General features: G+C 35.1%; 1 protein-coding gene across 4 annotated transcripts in view; it reads right to left on the bottom strand.

Annotated features, from left to right (window-relative positions):
* Positions 1–16497, bottom strand: part of TMTC3 (transmembrane O-mannosyltransferase targeting cadherins 3) — an 82279-nt gene that overhangs the window by 4683 nt on the left and 61099 nt on the right. For 2 of the 4 annotated variants that reach the window (XM_028490424.2, XM_055085242.1), the window contains 2 exons: positions 14690–15496; positions 4563–4678 (listed from right to left, as the gene is read on the bottom strand). In XM_028490424.2, the coding sequence (XP_028346225.1) occupies positions 4563–4678; positions 14690–15496 (923 nt within the window). Of the gene's footprint in view, positions 1–4562; positions 4679–11188; positions 15497–16497 lie in introns of those variants that run through there. The other 2 variants (XR_003680100.2, XM_024127394.3) reach the window with 2 other exon arrangements.

Below are 16497 nucleotides of genomic sequence, written 5' to 3'. Positions count from 1 at the left end.
CCCCTGCATCGGCAGGCGGACTCTCAACCACTGCGCCACCAGAGAGGCCCGGGAGCACGGAATTTTAACCACTGGACCACCAGGGAAGTCCCATATGCTTTTCTTTTTTATTTACAAGAGTGCTTTAAATATTCGAGTAAACTTTCAACTTTATACAATGTATAAATACATAATATGTAAGCATATTATACATTATATATTTCAAATATTCTTCCAGGTTTGATTTTTATTTATGATGTTCTTAGAGTACAAAAATTTAATTTTTTGATAATAAAATCCATCAAGTTGTTTTTAACTTGGTGATTTTATTACATCTGAAATTAATTTTGATAAATGACATGACAAAGGGTTTTAAACAGTCATCCTAATATCATATATTTAAAAATTAGTTTTCCTTATGAAACAAATGCCAACTTTATCACATTTTAGATTATTAAAGTCAGTTTCACAGAGTAAATGAACACATAGGCCTTGGCATCACAGAAAACCTATTTTTACCACTTTGACCTCTTCAAATCTTAGCTTCCTTGAGAGGGAAAGATCAAAATAGCAATAGCTTACTGTATTAAATTACATAATGCATTTAAAGCACTTAGCACAGTGCTTGGCTCACAGTAAGCATCAGTAGTTCATAGCATTGTTACTTTTATATTAGAGTATGGTTTTTGATTTTTTATCTTCTTCACTGATTAGTGTATCTATTTTTGCATCAATGTCATAGTTTGATTATTTTGTAGTATTAAGTACTTTTAAACATCTAATAGAGCAATTTTATTCAATCACTCAAAAATATTTGTTGAATGCCTTTTACTTGTCTCTAATAGCTAGGATCTGAAGGCATCAATATATGGTTGTGCAAATCAGCACTGGTCCCTGATCAATTAGCCTACTGTCACATCTTTCTGAGGATCTGACCTATTTATCAAGATAAAAGCTTTTAAGATACCCTTTACTTTTTATTTGGTTCTGAAGACAACTTTGTTCAATAGCAACATATCATTAAATCTAGTTTATATCTACTGATGGCTCATTTCATCCATTTTAACATTGAATTTATTGATTACAGTATCAAAGGATAAGTTTTTTTATATTCTTATGACAATACTCTTGAGTATCTCTTACAAGATTGGAATTCAGTCCTCTTCTTGAATAAATCATGTTTGATTTAAAAAAAAACACTTTAATTATACCACTTGACATACAATATAAAGCAGATGTGTTTGCTGATAGAGTTTTGAAAAGAGGAATTGAACATTTGGATTTGTCAATATTTACACTGTACTGCCCAAGAGGGACAAATATAAGCAGGGAAAATGCATCACGTTTGAAAAGGAATGGCCTCTTGGAAAGAAACAGATCTGGATTTTGAACCCCAGTTCTATCCTTTCTCATGGGGTATAAGATAAAATCACTGTAAGTTTCCTACTACTGCTGTAACAAATTACCACAAACATAGTGGTTTAAAACAAATGTATTCTTTCACAGTTCTGGAGGTCAAAGGTCTAAAATCGAGGTGTTTCTAAGGCTATCTTCCTTCTGGAGGTTTCTGGGAAGGATCCGTTTCCTTGTGTGTTCCAGTTTCTAAAGGCTGCTGGCACTTCTTGGCTCGTGGTCCCCTCCTCCATTTCACAGCATATCACAACCACCTCTGCTTCCATTGTTAATCCCTTTTCAGCTTCTGACCTTCCTGTCTCCCTCTCATAAGGACCCTTGTGATTATATTGGATCCACCCAGATAAACTAGGCTAATCTTCCATCTAAAGATCCTTAATTTAATCACATCTATAAACGCCCTCTTGGCCATATAAAGTGACGTCTTTACACATTACAGGGATAAGGACATGGACATCTTTTGGGGGCCATTATTCAGCCTACCACAATCACTATAGCAGGGAACTCATAACTAACTGGAGAAGACACTCAGCTGATCCACACACTTATTTACTCATATTTAACCTACTTTTATAAAAACAGTTCATTGTATGGTTGCACATTTGGGCAAGTGCCAGTTCTCTGAACACTGTGTGTCTTTCACCTGTAAAATGGAACTAATGCTTACTTACATAATAGAGATGTTCTGAGGACTAAATGACATAGTGTATAAAGAGCTGTTTCCACTCCATCATATAAGAGTACTGTGGGCATTGTGCTAAAAAGTGACTCCTGAGGGCAAAAGGAATAAACTTATACTTTTGTTGCATGTTTGCAGTACACTGAAATTTCATTCTAGTCACATGGAAATTACTTGAATTAACTTGCATTCTTGAAGAGACAGAGATAAATAATGTAAATAATATATGCCATTCTACCTATCATTCCACCCAATGGGCACATGAAAGAGTGACTATAGACTACTGGCTTCTACTCTTTCTGAGTTAGGCTCTATTTTCTCATGCCTCCCATAGCATGAACCTTTTGAGATCAATTTTTTAAATATATGTACTCTTTCAGATATTATTGCAATTAATTCTTCATTAAATATCTGTTTTTAGGGCTTCCCTGGTGGCGCAGTGGTTGAGAGTCCGCCTGCCGATGCAGGGGACGCGGGTTCGTGCCCCGGTCCGGGAAGATCCCACATGCCATGGAGCGGCTGGGCCCGTGAGCGATGGCCGCTGAGCCTGCGCGTCCGGGGCCTGTGCTCTGCGGCGGGTCCACGTACTGAAAAAAAAAAAAAAAAAGTCTGTTTTTACACTATGAAGTAAACCTGACAAGAATAGTAGTTTAACACAATATCTACATGTAGTTGGTGTTCAATATATGACACCTATTATTATGCAAATAAATATTTGTTTAAAAAACAAGTGCTCACCAGTAAACTGGGAACATGTAATTGAGGGAGAACAGCCTAGTGGAATGAACAAATTTCAAAGTCAGATACATCTGAGTTCAAGTCCTGAGTTTTCCATTAGCTGTTTCCTTGGATATTTTCCTTAACCTCTCTAAACCTCAATTCTATCATTTTAAAAATAGAAATTATATCGGGGCTTCCCTGGTGGTGCAGTGGTTGAGAGTCCGCCTGCCGATGCAGGGGACGCGGGCTCGTGCCCCGGTCCGGGAGGATCCCACATGCCGCGGAGCGGCTGGGCCCGTGAGCCATGGCCGCTGAGCCTGCGCGTCCGGAGCCTGTGCTCCGCAACGGGAGAGTCCACAGCGGTGAGAAGCCCGTGTACCGCAAAAAAAAAAAGAACTTAGTTTTCCATTTATTATGGTCTGGCCTATAATCAATTGTTACCTCTTTTATAGGTCTTTACACTTATGCATTCTTCAATTTTTCATTGTTTTTGGTGTTCAGTTTTGTTTGAGAAGAAATCTAAATGACTTTTGGAACCCATGTGGATACATGGAAGAAGTGTTTCTAGGCAGAGAGAATGGGAAGTGCAAAGGCTCTGGGGTGGGAGATCAGCAAGAAGGCTGGTAGAGATGGAGTGAAATGGGTGAAGTGGAGAGAGACAGGAGATTAAGTCAGGAGGAGGATCATGTAGGACTTTTAAAGGCATATTAATCAGACTTATTTTTTTGCAGATTTTTAAAAGAGGATACAAAACCCAGAAAATGTGAAAAATAATCCCTATATTCCCTCCTGCTGAGCAATTTTATCAGTTCCAATCTGTCTTTAATTAATGTCAGACTTGACTCCAGAAAAACATGTTGCTTTGAAAAAAGCTTTTCTTGGATTACAAAGCACTGAAAATGTATTTAAATATTTAAAAAACTATATCAGTGGGTTTTTATTTAATTTCATATAACAGGATATCCAATCCAAGGGGTTTAAGAACAAAAGGAAAATAATTGCTTCATGTATCTAAAAAATCAGTTTTTGGGTTCTACTGCATCTTGACTGTGGACCAAATGATGTCACCTGGACCCAGATTCTTTCTGTTTGATTCTGTTCATTCATCGTGCTCCTTTACTGCCAGATTCCATGCCTTCTCTTTGGAGGTGGCTGCTCTAACTCCAGACTTAGATTGTCTCTCAGTCAAATCCAATGGAAAAGAGGAAGAGCTTTTGGGAAGTTCCAGCATCTTACTAATTCTGTCACATACAAATTCCTGAACTCATGGCTACAAATGGCTATAGTCCAGGGGATGAAATACACTTATTTCTTTCAGTGTGTATCATTTTCTTCCCTCTAATAGCACATCCCTGAACGAATCTCCAAATGGCAGTACTAGAAACAGGGTGAATTGATGTTGAATAGAAAACAAACACAACCAAGGAAATATCCATTCATTTGTCTACCCCATCTTCCCATTCAATCACCTTCAAAAATATCTCTGCCTCCATAATAAACCTATGCTATGTCCCAATGAAAACACATTCTCCTCTACCTTCCCAAAGCAATAACACTTAAAAGTCCCGTTCATTTACAGATACAGCTCAAAGCCCAAAATATCTGTTTAGTGCACAGTCCTCTCAGTCAGACTTCTAACTCCTCTTGGCCCAGAAAACTAATGCTAAATAGTAAGTTTAATGAATCCCCAAACATCTAAAACACACTTTTTTCCCTAGGCTGCCATTGGGGAAGGAAAACAACACAAAGCAGTTTCTGGTATATAACTTACATTGTATCTTATGTGAAGTATAAGGCAAGGAGCCCTCAGTCTAGAAGTGAAATGCAGTTCTTTTGTCAACGAGTCTGGCTGTTCTAGATCTGCTCTCTGGAAGGATCTTTCTTCCACTGTTGAGGAGAGAATGGTTAATCACAGGTCAATAAACCACTTCTTCCCTAGCGGGGACAACAGGAAAGAATGACTTCCACCAGATCTCCTTGCACACAGGGATTCCCTACTTACAAAATGTTTTAGTAGGATATTTATAACCCATCTATTTTTCTTATTGTAGGCAAACCTGAAATTTATGGATTCTTATCTATACTTGGTGTTTGCTTATATCTTTTCATATAAAGTTTGGTGTAAAGTAAGATCTAATATTTTGTATGAGTCTGCTTTGACAATCCAATCTATTGTTAACACGATTGTTTTCCATGACCACATCTGAGATGCCTCTTGTAATTCTTTATCAGTGTACTTTAACTTCAGGTTCTGGAGGCTGAGGATTATTTTAAGCTTTGAGCAACCCTCGCCTCTTGTTTGTAAGGCTTGGGATTTCTCTAATAGTAAAATTTATTTAAACTCTTGATATACTTTTAATCTATTTCCATTCACTCTATATCAAGGGATAGTAAACAGAGATATCAAGGAGTCAATCTTTAAATGTGGAAATCACCCTTGGATTTCCTGTCTTCTAAAGGATTGCCAACAACTGTCAGAAGCTAGGAGGAAGTTATGAAACAGATTTTCTCTCAGTGCTTCCAGAGGAATCAACCTTGCCAACACCTTGATTTCAAACTTCTAGTCTCTGGAACTGTGAGACAATACACTTCTGTTGTTTTAACCATCCAGTTTATGTATGTTACAGCAGCCCCAGGAACCAAACACAGCCACAATGCACGGCCAATCTCTTTGGCCCTGAGCTGAATGTCCTTCTCCTTAGTATTTGTGCCTCTGGACTGCATCTTCTCAATAGGAGTAATTTGTCCCTGCCTCGGGCAACGTTTGCTTAAATGGAAGAATGTGAAAGGGACCTGACATACTAGGTTACAATTTCCTCATCTACCATTCTTGCTAGGCCTCCCACCTCTGCTTTTGCTTGAGTCAATGTTAGTTTGGGGCAGAGACTTTGGCTTGCTAACCCTTGCCAATCCGGCTACTGCAGTAGCAGCTGTCTCAGACTTCGGACTGCAGGTAGAAAGGATCGTTATACTAAAATAATATTCTCTGATCCGCTTGCAGAGAGAACAGATCCACCTTAAAACTTTCTCATTCTTGTTTGACCTTCCTAAAGGGTCTAATAAATTGAATTTTTCAAAACCAGGTCTCTCACCCTGTTTCCTTATTCAGCACAAGACAGTCAGTTTAACCAGTTGTCTTACACTTAAAACTGTTAACTTCTAAGACTTGGATTGAGTGGCTCACACAGCCCTTCACGTGACTTCATGAGCTTGGCCAGACTACATATAAGGTCTAGTCCCTGTTCAAAAGTTCACACAACGATTCAGATATAGCTCAAGTTGCTTCCACTTTGGTTATCTTTATTGTCTTTTCAGATGCAGTTGGACCAGGTCTCCAACAATATCTCTGTGACCCAATTTCCTACCTCAATGATCTGCCTAACTCTATCCTGACTCCATTCTTAATAGGACCTCTCTTTATGGTGGGAACATGGCTGCCACAAATATAAACTTATATTCTCTCTCATTTTAAGCCAATAAAATGTTAGCAAAATCATGGGTAATTCCATTCGTTTTGGTTTGGTCAAGTTCCCATTTCCAAATGAATCACAGTAGATGGGTCAATACTAAGTGCTGAATGACTTAGGTCTGAGTCATATGCTCTGGCTTCTACACCTCCAGAAACACATGGACTAATAGTGAATGAGGACTAAATTCCCAAATGGCCATTTGTAGAAATGGTGTAATTGAAGCTAACAGTCAGAAATTATGCACTACAAATAATGGGATTAAAATACGTTTATTGTTATTTGAAAAATAATGCATAAAAGAAAATAAAAATCACTACACCAGAGATGAAAATCTACATTTGTAGGTCCATCAAAAGATAAATGAATAAAGACTGTGGTATATCCATACAATGGAATGCTACTTAGTAATAAAAAGAAATGAATTAATGATACAGGTAGCAACTGGGATGAATCTCAAAATAATTATTCTGAGTGTGTCTTAGTAAGCTTTGGGCTACTGTAACAAAATGCCACAGACTGGGTGGCTTAAACAATACACATTTATTTCTGACAGTTTTGGAGACTGAGAAGTCCAAGATCAAAGTGCCAGCAGGTTTGGTTCCTGGTGAGAACCCTCTCCCTGGCATGCAGACGGCCACCTTTTTGCTGTGTCTTCATATGGTGGGGAGAGAGAGAGAGAACTCTGGTCTCTCTTCCTCTTCTAAGGACACTAATCCCATCATGTGGGCCCCACCCTCACGACCTCATCTAAACCTAATTACCTCCCAAAGGCTCCACTTCTAAATACCATCACATTGAGAGTTAGAGCTACAACATATGATTTTGGTGTAAACACATTCAGTTCACTGCAGAGTGAAAGAAGTCAGACAAAATGTATGATTCCATTATATAAAATTGTAGAAAAGGTTAACTAATCTATAGAGACAGAAAGCAGATCAATAGTTTAGGGACAGGGCTAAAAGGCAGGGATGGAACTGGAAAGGTTTCAAAGGGCATGAGGAAATTTTGAGCGGTGATAAATAAGTTCACTATCATAATTGTGGTGATTTTTTCACAGGTGTGTTATTTGTGTCAAAACTTATACAAAAATATTCCACTTTTCATGAATTTTGGTTATTTGTTGTGGCCCTAATAATTCTGCTAAGAATATTCTTGTAGCTGTCTTTTAGTGCACATTATATGTATTTCTTTTGTCTGTGCAACTCAGAGTGGGAATACTAGGTCATGGATATTTACATACTCTTAAAGTTCCCTTGGGCTCCTTTGCTCCTGGACCCAACCCTGTAGTTCTGGCATCTGCTATAGATTAGTTGTAACTGTTATGGGATTTCATATAAAAGAAATTGTATAAAATGTACTCTTGTGTATGGCTTCATCTGCTCAGAGATTCATCTATGTAGTTGTATATGTCATTTTTTTTTGTAATTGCTGAAACATATTCATTGTTGGAATATATTACAACTTATTTTTCCATTTACCTGCTGACGAGCATTTGGCTTGTTTCCAGTTTTGTGTTACTATGAATAAAACTGCTGTGAACATTTGTATCATGGTCAAAGAACATTATCTTTTGGAATTTATTAAGGTTTCCTTTGTGGCCTGATACATAATCTACTCCTGTAAATATTCCATATGTGCTAGGAAATAATGTGTATTCTCCATGTGTCAAGTAATTCTACATAAATTTAGTAGTTCAAACTTATTATTTAGGCATTTATCTGCTTATTTTTTTCTCTGCTGCATCCATTAGTTTCTCAGAGGGTTTTAACATATCCAGTTACAATTTATCTATTTCCCTGTACTGTTGTTTGTTGTTGCTTGGTTTATTTTTAGATTGTAATGTTAGAAGACATGTACATTCGTGATGGACATATCTTGTTGTTCTATTGTTCCTTTTACCAGTATACACCACTCATTTTCCCTTATGCATTTTTTTTTCCTGTTTGGCCTTAAATTTTATTTTGTTGTGTATTAAAATTGCTACCCCAGCTTGTTTCATATTTACTGGTAGACTTCTTGTCATAGTTTTATTGTTGGACCTTGTATTTATAATTCAATGTAATATATATATAATTTAATTGAATATAATTAAAATATAAAAAAACCTATTTTGTTAGGTTTAACCCATTTACATTCACTTTAACTACTGCTACATTAGCCCTTTAGTTTAACACCTTCTTTGGTACTGCACTATTTATTTGCCCTGTCCTCACTACATTTCATTGGATACAGTGAATTTTCTTCTGATGGATTACAAGTCATAAATTTTTTGTGTAAAATTGTAGTATTTATTTTTAACCTAAGTCCCATAATCATGTTTATTTACCCTATTGCTGTCTTAAATTTTATGTTTTGAGTATTTGAGTAGATACTATAGCATTATCAACATCTCATGTTCCTTTGGACTCTACCTCCCTTCCCTGCTTTAAGCTGGATATATTTTCTTTCTTAGAGTAAACTTATTATGCAGTAGGCATGAGATTTGGAAGAGAGGATGGGAGGAATGAATGCCTGTGGATGTAATGTTCAGTAGACCACTGGACTCATAGGTTGGGGGCATAGAGAAAATCTGGGCTGGACATTTGGAATCACATATAGCTAAAACCATTGCTCCAAGAAGAGGGGGAAGAAAGGGTGCAAGAGAGAACACTAGATTTTAAGGTATAAGCAGAGAAAAAGCCTGCAAATGACACTGTAGATCCACCTAAGGAAATGGTGTCATATAAAGGGACCATTTTAAATGTACACACTATATCTACTGCCCAGGAATTAATTTTACAGATATCGCTATTAGGTGTAGGTGCAATTCTGCTGACAGCCCAGTTACGCTGATTCCACTTCCAAGGGGCAGTCACCTGCCAGAGCCCATCAAAAACAGGACTCCGGTCAGGAGTGGCCTTGCTGTGGTTACAGATATTTTGGGGGCCTCCTTCAATTCTATGCAGAATTCTCCCTTAATTCCTAGGAAGAATGGGGGAGAAACTCCATATTCCTCATATAGATACTACTACACTGCCTGCAACTTTACAAAGAAAGAGGTTCACTTGAATTAACTGTTGAGATGGCCACCCATCACCCACACTTTAGTAAGGATTAATTTAATCAGACTATGCTCCTAATATCAGAAACTAAAGCCACTGGGGAAAGAAGGAGTAAAGAAGACTGAGTTTTAACCATGTAAGTCTTTAAGAAAGGGCAAAGTAGAATGGTTTGGTAAGGGATATTCCGCTCAAGGCAGAAACATGAAGGTAACAGGTTCTTACAGAATATATATGCTACTTAATGGGAAATACGCTATCCATTACTATAGTCAACAGAATTCATCAAAAAAAGTATCAAGTCTTCAGACTTTTAGGTGTTAATATTTCATCTTATGCTACCTCCTAATGGCAGTGAAGAGAAATAGTGAGGTAGTACAATTTTAAGGTCTTAGTTTGAGTTATTTGTGCATTTTAATAATTTAATTTATTAAATAAATTTATACACTTAATATTTAATAAATATATATTATTTTAGGTTATTTATGTACCTGATGCCTATGGAACAAGCATTCATATTATATTTCTAATAATTTGTTTGCTATCATGACCATCATTGACATTACTTCTGCTAACACATATATAAATCAAATAAAATACATCAAATGCAAGCCCAAATCTTGCAATTACATTAATAACATCTATTATTTACTATGTGCCAAGAACTGTCCTAAGCAATTTAAATCTATTAATATATTTAATATAAATATATAACATATTTCCATTTGCTGAATTTATTTAAACAAACCAATTTAGAAATGTCATAGAATTAAACAAAACTTGACATGTAAACATACTGTCATGTTCCTGAAACAGACATTAATACCTGATAAAAGTTAATAATTGCTTGTTGGAAAGCTGTCCATAAATAAGGCCAGTCTTCAGTAAAACTAAAAATATTTCGTTTCTTTAGCTTTTCTAGTCTGACAATGCAATACTATCAAACTATAATCAAATATAATAAAGACAACATTGGATGGATCCATCAGTACCACTACAGCTGTTAAAACTGTTTGTTCTTGGAGACACATAAAAACAATTAAGCCAATCACATCAAATAATTTTCATGGTTTAAAAAAAAATCACAATTCACTGAGTGACGTTAATTATGGCTGTGGTCAAAACTTTTGGTAAAGGCTATTTATAGCGTTGCATGGCTGAGCATGCACTATTTATAAAGATACTTGCCAAAAAAAGATGTGGTACATATATACAATGGAATATTACTCAGCCATAAAAAGGAACGAAATTGGGTCATTTGTAGAGACGTGGATGGATCTAGAGACTGTTATACAGAGTGAAGTAAGTCAGAAAGAGAAAAATAAATATCGTATATTAACGCATATATGTGGAACCTAGAAAAATGGTACAGATGAACCAGTATGCAGGGCTGAAATTGAGACACAGATGCAGAGAACAAATGTATGGACACCAAGGGGGGAAAGCGGGGGTGGGGGGTGGTGGCGGTGGGATGAATTGGGCAATTGGGATTGACATATATACACTAATATGTATAAAATGGATAACTAATAAGAACCTGCTGTATAAAAATAAAGTTTTAAAAGAAAAAAAGATACTTGCCAATTTGCTATAATAGGAGATATACATATCCATTATAATACATACACATAAATATGTAACATACATGGTACATATATATATATATTCTCTTTTAATAACTTTATGAGGAAAGTATTTTCCCCAACCTGCAGATGGGGAAACTGAGGACATATAGGTTAAACAACTTCCCCCAAGTTATACTAGCAGGGGTGGTACCAGTATGTGAATCCAGGTAGATTCATAACTTAAAATCCTAATTATTTCACTACACTGACTTCCAACTGTGTATGTATATAAAATTTCATATTTGAGTTTGTCTCATTTTCTTAACTGAGTTTCTGTCACTCTGGGTTGGAAATGTATCACTGTTAGGAACTAAGTTAACATGTATCTTTCTCAGGTCATTGCTTATAAAACTACCCGCCAGCTCTTCTTTCTTTGTGGGGGCAGAAATTTCTTGATATGCTATTATATTTTTCATTTTAACACTAAAAGGCAATTCAGGATAAGGTTTTAGAAAGTATCAGTTTAATACTGAATATTTAGAAATATGGTACACACAGACACCACAGTAATATAAAATGCATACAATTATCAACTATTTTATGAAACCTTAACATGGATGGCTGACATCTTCCAACAGATAAAACTCTAGACCAAGGTACCAGATATATTTGAGTTTTCATTTTAAATACGATTTAGTCATGCAATTAGGTTTTTAAAAAAATAAATATGACAAATATATGGATTTCTGAAGTATAAACTGACATACAAATCTATATATTTTCATAATATTTTTCATTAAAGCATCCTTAAAGAAGCATTCTGTAACATGAAATTGAGAGCTCAAATCAGATGAAAGGCATGAGGTTTTAATAGAACTGAGTAATTAACATACCAAACATCTACATAAAAGTAAAGACAAAATTGCAAACATATTTGCTTTATCCTCCAAGTCATCAACTTCATAAAATTACTTACTGGAATAATTATTATAAGATAAAATTCCCAATTCTGAATGTTAGTAAGGACACACATACAGGAGCAAAATGAGAAAAAGTTAATTCTTCCTTCTGAGAAGGAGTGAAGGAGTAGCATAATTGTCCCTTTGGGATTGTCAAAGCTTTCCTAGAACTCTGAGGGAGTAGATTCTTTTGTAAAACAGCAAGAACTAAAACTACATCCCCTTATTAGTACATAAACCTATGATAAGCTTTCTTTTTCAAACTTACAGATGCTCACAACTGTGAAACACAGGTTAGTGAATGGGGCTAAAATGTCCCTACCCTCCATTTCCCCCAAATGGCAGCTTCAAAGGAAAAACTATCCATTGCCTTTTTCACCTGAACAGCTTGAATAAAATTTATATTATGAATTTAAAGAGAAGAAATAATCACCTCACACATAAGCAAGCCTGATGGAACTTAAGATGGAATAAATACTAGGTATCAGAAGAGCATATTCCTTAATGGAAGTTAAAACATCAAAATTAATTGGATTATGTCACTAATTTAAAAGTTAACACAGGCGAGATAAGAGGATTTTCTTGAATGAATTTAGAGCAGTGGTCCCTAACCCCGACTACAAATTAGAATCACTCTGAGAGCCTTTGGAAAAACTGAAGCATGGCTCTACCCATAAGAAATTCAGATTTAATTGTTGTAGGGTGGGGTCTAGATGATTCTAATATGAAATGAGGGTTGAGAAACAACTGATTTGGAAAAGTTATTGATTACTCAGGGTGAATCTGATTTAAATAAATTATTCAAAATATGAGCACTTCCTACATGATAGGCACTGTTCTAAGTGCTAATGTGGAGAAAATTCTTTTTTCTATAAAAATCATTGGATATTAATATATCTTTTATCTTTTGAATAGTTACATAATTTTATTAAATTATTACTCAAAGCTTTTATTATGGTCTGCTGTCATAAAAGATTTCCTTCTACTTTTTTGAACTATCCTCACTTGATATTATAACAGAATAGATCAAACTCAAACTTCTTCTCAAGATATATGTAGAGAATGTAACAATAACAATTTCATTTTTCAAATCATGGTATATGAGGTATTCTCCACCTTATACCTGGAGTCACAAAGCTATAATTTAAAAACTGAAATTAGGTATTGCTTTAATGAATCAAAAATGTACTACCATTGGTGTCAGTACTTGCTTTATATTGCCTAAAAAATAATCTATGACAGCGCCTCAGAGAGCCTAGTAAGAGTAGGTCTTTAATGCAGACCATGTTTCTTATGACCTATTTATAAAACATCCCTTTAAGAAAAAAGTTACAGAATATGGTTTTTGAAACATAATTAGAAATTAATTATCTCAAAGGAACAGAAATACAGTTTTTGAAATGCTACATAATTAGAAATTAGTTACTATCCCAAGATGATAGCTTGAGCTTTAACATTTTAAATTAAAGCCAACTTTGTTAGGTATTATAAAATGCATTTTAACTCATGAAAAAAGTCAGATTTAATAAATTTGATTTGTATCTACTCTTCAAACTAACATTTTTCAGGTTTAAATTTGCTAAAACCAACTGACTAATTCATTAATCATACACTAGGCTAATTATCTTTTTTCTAGCTGGACAACAGGCCAAAAAGGACGAAATTTTGGTTAAACCATAATATATGCAGGTATAGAAAAATGCAATAGCAATTTATTTTCCATACTTGATGGACTTAAAACAGCGTTAAATTTTTTGTGGAAGCTCAGTAGTCAAAATAAATATTTAATAAAAATATACACCATAAGGTAACAAGAACTTAGTGTTTAAAAATAAACTTTGTCACATTGTTTTGCCTTCAGTTAAACAGAACTCAATTTAGGTATCTAAGGTATCTAAGAATAATTAAAGTATGTTTTTGGAAACAAAATTAAAATTCAAGTAACACTAGAAAGATAGCACTAAGATGAAAGAGAAACTTACCATGTTTTAGCTCAAAAGTTTAATCAAGTTATAGTTACTGGGACTTCTCAATATGACTATGACCCTAATAAACAGGAATAGTTTGGGAAACAAAAGTCAAAGAGTCATGATTATGTGGTTCATGCTGTGAAACCCTCAGTACATAAAAAAATGAAAATACAGTATATATGAGCACCATCAGAAATGTGTGTGCGTATATATATTTAAAACTTTACCTGATTAAAAATTGCCATTTAGAGTGAAGTTAAGGACAAGTACACAGTTATGAAAATACATTCTTAAGCTAACACGTCATATGACTTATTTTAAAATGTTTAATCTGGCGTTCCTTCTAAAAATCAAAAAAAGAATACAACATAAAGAAAGCCAGCCAGTATTCTTTTGTAGTGCAAAGTCCCTTGGAAATAGAAGGTTACTGAAGAAAAAGAATGTGTTCAGTAAGTGTTTTCAAATCCATAGTAAAATTCCAATAGTTAAAGGAAAAATGAAGTTAGCTAATACATATGAATTCACAGAATAAACCAGCACATGTTGGATTTGCCCCCATGGGATTACCATTCAGGCCTCAGATTATTTTTAACTGAGGGTAATCAATATTATTCTGCTGAAAGAATCTTCCTTCTATAAGAAAAGATACAAATTTGCCACCTGTAATTTCTGCTATAGTCACCAAAACTCTAAAAACTACTTTCATATATAATACATACCCTGGGGTAATGAAAGGGTCTTTAATGAAAACCTTATTTTGATCCTACGTAGAGGCAGCTTATGATAGACTGTTAGTATCCTGGCTACTTTTCAAAGCTCTCAGTATAAGTAATCACATGATATAGACTGAAGTTCTTTGAAACCACTGTCACGTGATAAAGGGTAATGCTATTCACCATTTAAAATACGTTCAATCTCTTCTAGTCTTTTTAAAGCAGCAACTCTTTTCTTCTCAATTTCTTTGATTTCTTTTGTTGTTTTGTGGGGGGTTTCTTTGTCTGTATTTTTCCCTAACTGTTTGTTGGATTTCGACTGACTTTTATTATCACTTGTTTTTATTACCTGTATGGGTCTGGGTTTACTTTTGATTTCTTTTTCATTTTCAGTTGGAATTTTGTCTCCTTCTATACCTGAAGTCTTACCAGCTGGGAATACTGGCTGTTCTACAAAACTAGATGAAGAAATTTTATCCCTGACTATATTCAAATGGCGTTGAATATATTCTTCATGTGGTGCTAATGCCAATGTTTCAACCAGGCATCTTTCAGCTTTTAGTAAGTCCTTCTCTTCAAAATAAACAACACAAAGATTGTGTTTTCCTTGCACATTGCTTGGATCCATCTCCAAAATCTTTTCAAAACATTTTTTTGCTCCAAGTATATCTTTCTTCTGATTCATCAGAATGTCTCCTTTTAAAATGAGACCTTTGATATGATCAGGATAGTATCTGAGTAACTCTTCCAAGATTGGCAAAGCCATTAATTCCTTTGCAGTCTGAGAATACAGGAGAGCCAGATTAAACAGAGCACTTCTGAAATCGGCTTGTAATTTTATGGCTTTCTTCATCCACATCTCTGCTTCAGTGTCCTTTTTGTCATCCATGGCAAGCATTCCCAGATTGAAATAACCATTAGCATCTAGTGGCTCCTCATTTACATAGCTTAGAAGTCGTTTTCTAGCTTCAGGTCTGAGTTTAACCTCACCTAAGAATTTAAAAAGAAAAAAAATTATACTATGAGCAAATTGAGTAAGTCTGAGGAACAAAGCCACTTGCAAGTATTTATCTAGATTACAAAAAGACAGCATCAAAACAATTAATTGCTGTACCTAAATTAAAAAGCAGAAAGAAAAAAAAAAGTTTTCATAGGAAAGACGTGTATGAAGCACTGAAATGGTAGCTCATTTCCTTTCCTTTAAAGCAGTAAAAGTGCATCAAAAACTAAAAGGGGAGCCAAAGCAATCTTGAGGGAAAAAAACGGAGCTGGAGGAATCAGACTCCCTGACTTCAGACTATACTACAAAGCTACAGTAATCAAGATAATATGGTACTGTCACAAAAACAGAAATATAGATCAGTGGAACAGGATAGAAAGCTGAGAGATAAACCCACACATATATGGTCAACTAATCTATGACAAAGGAGGCAAGGATATACAATGGTGAAAAGACAGTCTCTTCAATAAGTGGTGCCGGGAAAACTGGACAGCTACATGTAAAAGAATGAAATTAGAACACTCCCTAACACCATACACAAAAATAAACTCAAAATGGATTTGAGACCTCAATGTAAGACCGGACACTATAAAACTCTGAGGAAAACATAGGAAGAACACTCTTTGACATAAATCACAGCAAGATCTTTTTTGACCCACCTCCTAGAGTAATGGAAATAAAACCAAAAATAAACAAATGGGACCTAATGAAACTTAAAAGCTTTTGTACAGCAAAGAAAACTATAAACAAAATGAAAAGACAACCCTCAGAATGGAAGAAAATATTTGCCAACGAATCAACAAAGGATTAATCTCCAAAATATATACACAGCTCATGCAGCTCAATATTAAAAAAAAAAAAAATCCAATCAAAAAATGGGCAGAAGACCTAAATAGACATCTCTCCAAAGAAGACATACAGATGGCCAAGAGGCACATGAAAAGCTGCTCAACATCACTAATTATTAGAGAAATGCAAATCAAAACTACAA

This window comes from Physeter macrocephalus, chromosome 6 (genome assembly GCF_002837175.3).
Source record: "Physeter macrocephalus isolate SW-GA chromosome 6, ASM283717v5, whole genome shotgun sequence".
In the NCBI taxonomy this organism is placed as follows: domain Eukaryota; kingdom Metazoa; phylum Chordata; class Mammalia; order Artiodactyla; family Physeteridae; genus Physeter; species Physeter macrocephalus.
This window is presented reverse-complemented; position numbering and strand designations above follow the sequence as displayed.